The sequence below is a fragment of the Falco peregrinus genome, chromosome 7, assembly GCF_023634155.1.
Source record: "Falco peregrinus isolate bFalPer1 chromosome 7, bFalPer1.pri, whole genome shotgun sequence".
NCBI lineage: Eukaryota > Metazoa > Chordata > Aves > Falconiformes > Falconidae > Falco > Falco peregrinus.
The window spans coordinates 47,767,843-47,773,842 of record NC_073727.1 but is presented as its reverse complement, the minus strand read 5'-3'; the positions used below and the strand labels follow the sequence as shown (position 1 = coordinate 47,773,842).

Here is a 6,000-nt window from a genome sequence, read left to right as displayed (position 1 = left end):
CGCCCGGGCGCCCGGGCCCCCGCCGCAGGGCGAGGAGCAGCCCCTGCGCCCCCCAGCCCCACTGCGCCCCCCAGCCCCCCTGCGCCCCTCAGCCCCCTGCGTCCCGCAGCCGCTGGGGGGTTTCCGCGCGTCACCACGCGCGAAGCGCGACTCTCTCCCCAGGCGCCCGGCCCCGGGGAGCCGCCTCCAGCGCCGGGCCAGCGGCAGGGTCGGGGCGGCACACGGCAGCCTGCGGCCGCCACCTGTTACCTGCTCCCGCCTCCGCCTGGCCGAAGGCCAACACCCAGCTCACGCCCGGCGCGGTGCCCTCACCGCCGCGCCCCCCCGCACCCCTCACGGCGCCCCGGCCCCCGCGCGGAGCGGCGGGGGGGAGCTGGCACCGCCACATCCGGGTGCCGGCGCTCTTAGCGCGCATGCGCGGCCGCCCCGCCGCTGCGAGGCAGGGTGCCGCGGCAGTCGCCGCCGCCGCCACTCCTCCCGGGGCGCTGCGCTTCCGCGTTGTCAGGCAAGGGGGAGCAACCGTGAGGCGGGGGAGGCGCCCTCCGCGGCGGCAGGAGGAGGCGGAGGAGGATGGTCGTGGGGGCGGGCGGCGGCGGTGGTAGCCGCTGGCAGCAGCCGGGAGAAGCCCCGCCGGTGACTGGCTGGCGGCACACGCAGCTTTGAGGAGGCGGAGGGTGCCCGAGCCGCGGGGCGGGCGCCTGCGAAGGGGGGAGAGACTGCGGCGGCGGGAGGGACCGGCACACGCACGCACACATCCACAGGCGCACGCACGCAGAGGGATGACAGCGGCGGCCGCGGCTGCCACGATGTGAGGCGGGCTGCGCGGGGGGACGCGGGGGCTCCGCGGAGAGGCGAGGCAGCCCGCACGCTCCCGGCGGCGGGAGGGGCGGCCGGGGCGGGGCCGGCCGGGCCCGGGGCGAGCCGTGCGCCCCGGCGGGCAGGGCGCGGGGCGCGGAGCGGCCGCGGGCGGCGAGTCCGGGACCGGCGGTGGCGGCGCTGGTGGGCTGACCGGCTCCTGTTTGCTTGGCTCCAGTCTCCGTCTCCGAGCCCGCGGGCCCCGATGAGGAGCGCCCCTGCGCTGCCGGACTGACGCCTCGCCGTCCTCCCCGCGGCCGAGGAGGAGCGCTGCCCCGCGGCGGAGAGCGCGGCGCCCCCGACCGCGGGCCGCCCCTGCACCGCCCTCCCCGGCGGGGGCTCGTCTGCCGCCTGCGGGGCGGGCGGCGCGGCACGGCGGGCGGCGGCGAGGCCGGGGCAGCGGGCAGCGCCGCCGCCGAAGACCATGAGGAAATTTAACATCAGGAAGGTGCTGGACGGCCTGACGGCGGTCTCCTCCGCCGCCTCGGCGTCGTCCGCCGCGCAGCAGCAGCAGGCGGGGAACCGGGAGACCGAAATCCAGGAGACGCTCCAGTCCGAGCACTTCCAGCTCTGCAAGGTGAATGCACGCTGCAGCCCGAGCCGGCCGGGGAGGGGGGCGCGCCGCCGCGGTGGGCTCTGCGGGCTTTGCCTCTCGGTACCGACCGCGCCGAGCCTCCCCGCCGCTCCTGTTTACTTGTTGGAATATTAATTTTTTTTTTGGGGGTGGTGGGGAGAAGGGAAGGAAGCGGTGGGTGTAGCTGTACAGGTCTCATGGATTTCCGTAGTCATCTTTCCTGGAGAGTTTCAGGGTTTGTCCTCTTCTAGGCTCTTTCATGCGTGCTAATATTGACCGTGTTCACGAAGGCTTCGTAGAGAGAGTGGGATGGCTGGGGGAAGGAGTCATACCTAGCTGTAGTGCAGATCTGATTATCGCGGCATTTGAGTAGAAGCCTCTGCTAATGGGCCCGAAGGACGGGGAATCTGTCGCTCTGCATTATTTGCAAATGGATTTATCGTGTTCCTTTGCGCCTGAAAAAGGCTGTAGACGTTTGTGGTGGTTTCGCTGCAGTGTGTTGCCAAGTTGCCGATGCTGCTATTGCAAATCTCTGGAGACAGAGGAAAAGTTCTTGGGTTTTTTATTTGCTTGTGCGTGATACAGTAACTGCAGTTCGTGTCTGCACACTTCAGAAAATGATGCAGCGAATTAATTCACCAGCTGTACCAAGAGGAATAAAAACTGATTTGAATATCAATACCCGTTTTTATCTTTACAATGCACTCATGGCCTAGCCTGATATGGGTGAGCTTGTTTGTGGATTTTCCTCCTTGTTTTATCTAGTTTTGCAGGCATTTCTGCCACTTCTGCAAGTTGTTCAGGAAGGACATGGAAACGAGCAGAGCAGTTTCACAGCCAATAAAATCTAACTGGCAATATTGAGAGTTGTGGGGTATGTCTGCAACTTCAGTGAAGTAAAAGGAGTATATCAGAAGCTTCCAATGCATTTATAAGGTTCTAACATAACTCTGCTTTAAACTAAAGGTTTTGAAATGGAAAAGCTGGCATTTGTATGGCTTATGTTGTGTACATTTTGTAAAGGAAATAAGAGTAGGTGACACTTTTTATTATGTTCTCAGTTCTGATTAATTGCAGCCTGAGAAGTGGAGTTATTGTTTGGTCAGTTACCAAATTAGTCTTGGCTAATCATAAAGCTAAATGTGTCGATAGTTGCATATTAAGACAGAATCCCATGGTTGAGGGTGAAGGTTTTTTTGCTTTATTTGGTGGGGTGGTTTTTGGTTTTGTCTATTTTTGGGAGCTGTTTTTTCTCTTTGGGGGAAGCGAGGGGAGAGAGATTGGTTATATGGAGCTTGGGTTGTGTTTGGTTTTTTTTATTAATGTGCTGAGACAGGTTGCACTGTCATGTGGGCCTCTTGGACTAAAACTGAAGTGATCTGCAGAAAAGCAAGTCTAGTAATTTGTAATAGTTCTAGTGACAAGTCTGGCTTTGCCAGACTTGCTAGGAACATCTGAGACCTTAATAGTTAAGTGCCTTTGTTATAGCTGAAAACAAGATTACTCAGAGAATGAGGTGGTTGAAAAAATGCTGAGTTGATACAATCTTTGTACAGGAGAAATGTAGGTTCAAATTAAGTTTTAGTAAGTATGACTGTCACTTGATCAAGGATGAATGAGTAATTGTGACTTTAAAAAAAATTTATAATTGGTTCATGTAAGACAGCTGACTTTCTCAGTCTGTTGTTAAAATGCTTTATAGCTCCTTTCTTAATTGTGATTAACACTGAATCCTGTTCCCTAACACAAAATATTGATTCTGTTTATTTTCGGTCTGCTGCTTGTCCATCATTACTGCAATGCTCTGACTTGTTAGACTGTACGCCATGGTTTCCCCTATCAACCTTCAGCCTTGGCATTTGATCCGGTTCAGAAAATACTGGCCATCGGGACTCAGACTGGAGCACTAAGGCTGTATCCTTTTATATTCTGAAGCAGATTCGGTGCACCTCATGCAAGTGATGTTTTGATTCAGCTGCTGGAGCCATTCAGAAGTCTGTAGGAAGCAGGTATGCAGGAAGGGAGGAAGAAAACCCTGGTTTCTCTTGGTGGGTGGCCTGGCTGTTCTGGTTGTTGTTTGTGTCAGTTCACATTGTGTTAATGATGTGAGCTATGGCTGCTCAGTCCCCATTATCTCAAGTTAATATATACGTTTTGTAGAGGGTTACTAGTGTGTTGACAGCTTACAGCAGCTGACTGCGAATTGAAGGAGACCTAGGCTGAGCTCTGTTTCATTGTCCTGCTGTACCCTCTGGGATTGAAAAATTCTGTGCTGCTTGTTGGGGAGGTTTTGGGTGGTGGGTTTTGGGTATTTCTGGGTTCTTGAGATAAGCTTTGTAATACTGTAGTTACCTGCTACTGCTTCTGTGTTGCTAAAAGATGGTTTCAAGTGGGGACACTAAAAGGTACAGGAATTGTATTTCACTTTACAGTTTCCAAGTGATTGAGACGAGCAGGATGAATTTGTGGAATAAAGCACCAGTAACCCTACTTCTTTTTGCTCACTGAAAAGTGAACTGCCCATATGTTCATAGGCATATGGTACTATCCAAGCCATGTAAAAACATATGTGTTTAAACTTTTATTTTTAAGAGAAGATGCCCTGTAGATTCTTTATCCACACTGCCATTGCCCAAACCTTACTTTTCAGCAGAAGACAATGAATTGAATTATCTGTTGTCCTGAAATTGACTGAACTCTGACCTTTTTGGGTAAGCCTTAGGCCACCTTGCTAGAAAAATTGACTTAATCCTCTTTGAACTGTAGGTGAATCTCATCTTTTCCTTTGCTTATATCAGTCTGCAAGTAGACCTCTTATTTCCTTCTGTAACATCGCTACTCTGTCTGTAAGGTTAATTGCCTTAAGAGGGTCGTCTTTTGTGGGTTGAAAAATTAGAACTTCCATTATCAAATCCAAGGCTTTAAGAAGAGTCTGAAGTAGCTTGTATGGCTTCTGTAATAATATCTATTATAAATTCCAAAGATCTCTTAATTCAGAGTATGAGTAATGGTAATGACCATGCAGTGTTCTTAGTGCTGTATTTGAAAGTACCCTAAACTCTATAGATTTTGGTTTTAAAATGTGATAAAGTTGATTTAAATGAAGAATGAATTGTGGGTGGGTAGTGCTGGTATTGGTATCAGATCTCATATTGGTAGAATAGATGAGAAGAGAGATAAAAGTAAGCATTTGGGTTGGAGGAAAAGGAGACATCAAAATGTACCTATTTAGAACTTACCTGTAACTGTGGGCAATGTGATGTTGCGATGTGGATAATGATGAATTGGTAAAACCTGTGTACTGGCACTTGTCCATGACTACACCTGTGAGTTCTCAGAGTGTGAATTGCTTTCTAAATTATTGGGAGAAGTGCTGTACGATCCTGAGGGAAGAAACAGTTGCTGTGAGATGAAGTAGTAACATTGACTGAAAATGTGTTTCCTAAGGGAAGGGAAGAAGTTTCATGCAGAGGATGAAACATTGGTGCTCCCCTAACTTCATGGCGAAGAATATGCTTCTCAGTACCTTGATAAAGATCTTGATTCTTGGAAGAACTGGTTAAAACCCCTCAGCCTCAGCTGATAGGCCTAACCTAGTAACACTGCAGAAGATAAATCTGTGATTACTTCCTCTTCGAGATGGAGGAGTGCAGGCAGAAGGGATAGATTCAGACACATTTCAGTGTAAAACCAGACTCTGGCTAGTGAAGCAGGTTTGAAAAGCACCCTTTAGGAAGGAGTAAAACTTACGAAGTGCTTATTTAATTCTATTGCTCAAAGATAAAAACACAACTGAAAAGTGCTTGTTGACCTACAGGATGCTTTACCAGCTAAGGTTTTTATGAACAATGAATTATGTGCACGGATTCATTAAAATGGGAGCCCTTTACTCTTTAGTGCGGCAGAAGTGTTTTAACTGAAATAAGGTGTGCACTGGAAAGACTGAGAGTAAGTGAAGAGGTATTCATTGAGAAATAAATCCTGAAAGTGGGACATAAGTCAATCGTCATTTTATTCTGCATTCATGTTGTAAGAATATAAAAGTAAAGGAATGAGAATGCTTCTTTCATTGCCTACAAGCAAATGGGAGCTGGATATTAGTGTTTTCCTTGCATCTTCAAGTATAGGTGCATCTTACTGAGTTTTCACTTGCTTCCTGTTGCATGTAAGTGATCTGAGGAATTGCAAAGCAAGTTTTTAATTAGGAAGGTTATAAAGTATTCTTAAATTAAGAAATTAGCTAACCTCTTTTAGATTACATTAAAATATGAAAAAATTAATGTTACAGTCCTGGTTGACTTTGGGCCATTTATCAGTTAACCCCTTTTACAGAGCATGTTCTCTGTATTTGAGAAGTCTGCAATTTTGTTATATTAAATTCAAAACCAGTATTGATTAGAACAGATTAATATGAGTAGGAATTTTCTTAATCACACTTTTATCTCATTCTGTTTTGAGGAGTCTGTAACCACCAATGGAGAACAGAGAATTCTTATACACAAATACTAAATGCTGTCTCTAGTGTTGATACAATGACATGTGAAAATAGAACTAAAGCTTTTTCTGAAAAA

At 49.5% G+C, this 6,000-nt stretch overlaps 1 protein-coding gene across 10 annotated transcripts in view; it reads left to right on the top strand.

Annotated features, from left to right (window-relative positions):
- The first annotated feature begins 542 nt into the window (after positions 1-542).
- Positions 543-6,000, top strand: part of STXBP5 (syntaxin binding protein 5) — a 109,706-nt gene continuing 104,248 nt past the window's right edge. For 7 of the 10 annotated variants that reach the window (XM_055809609.1, XM_055809607.1, XM_055809605.1 and 4 more), the window contains exons 1-3: positions 543-808; positions 1,034-1,432; positions 3,246-3,343. In XM_055809609.1, coding sequence (XP_055665584.1) covers positions 1,280-1,432; positions 3,246-3,343 — 251 coding nt within the window. In that variant the 5' untranslated portion in view covers positions 543-808; positions 1,034-1,279. Of the gene's footprint in view, positions 809-830; positions 1,433-3,245; positions 3,344-6,000 lie in introns of those variants that run through there. The other 3 variants (XM_055809608.1, XM_055809606.1, XM_055809601.1) reach the window with 2 other exon arrangements.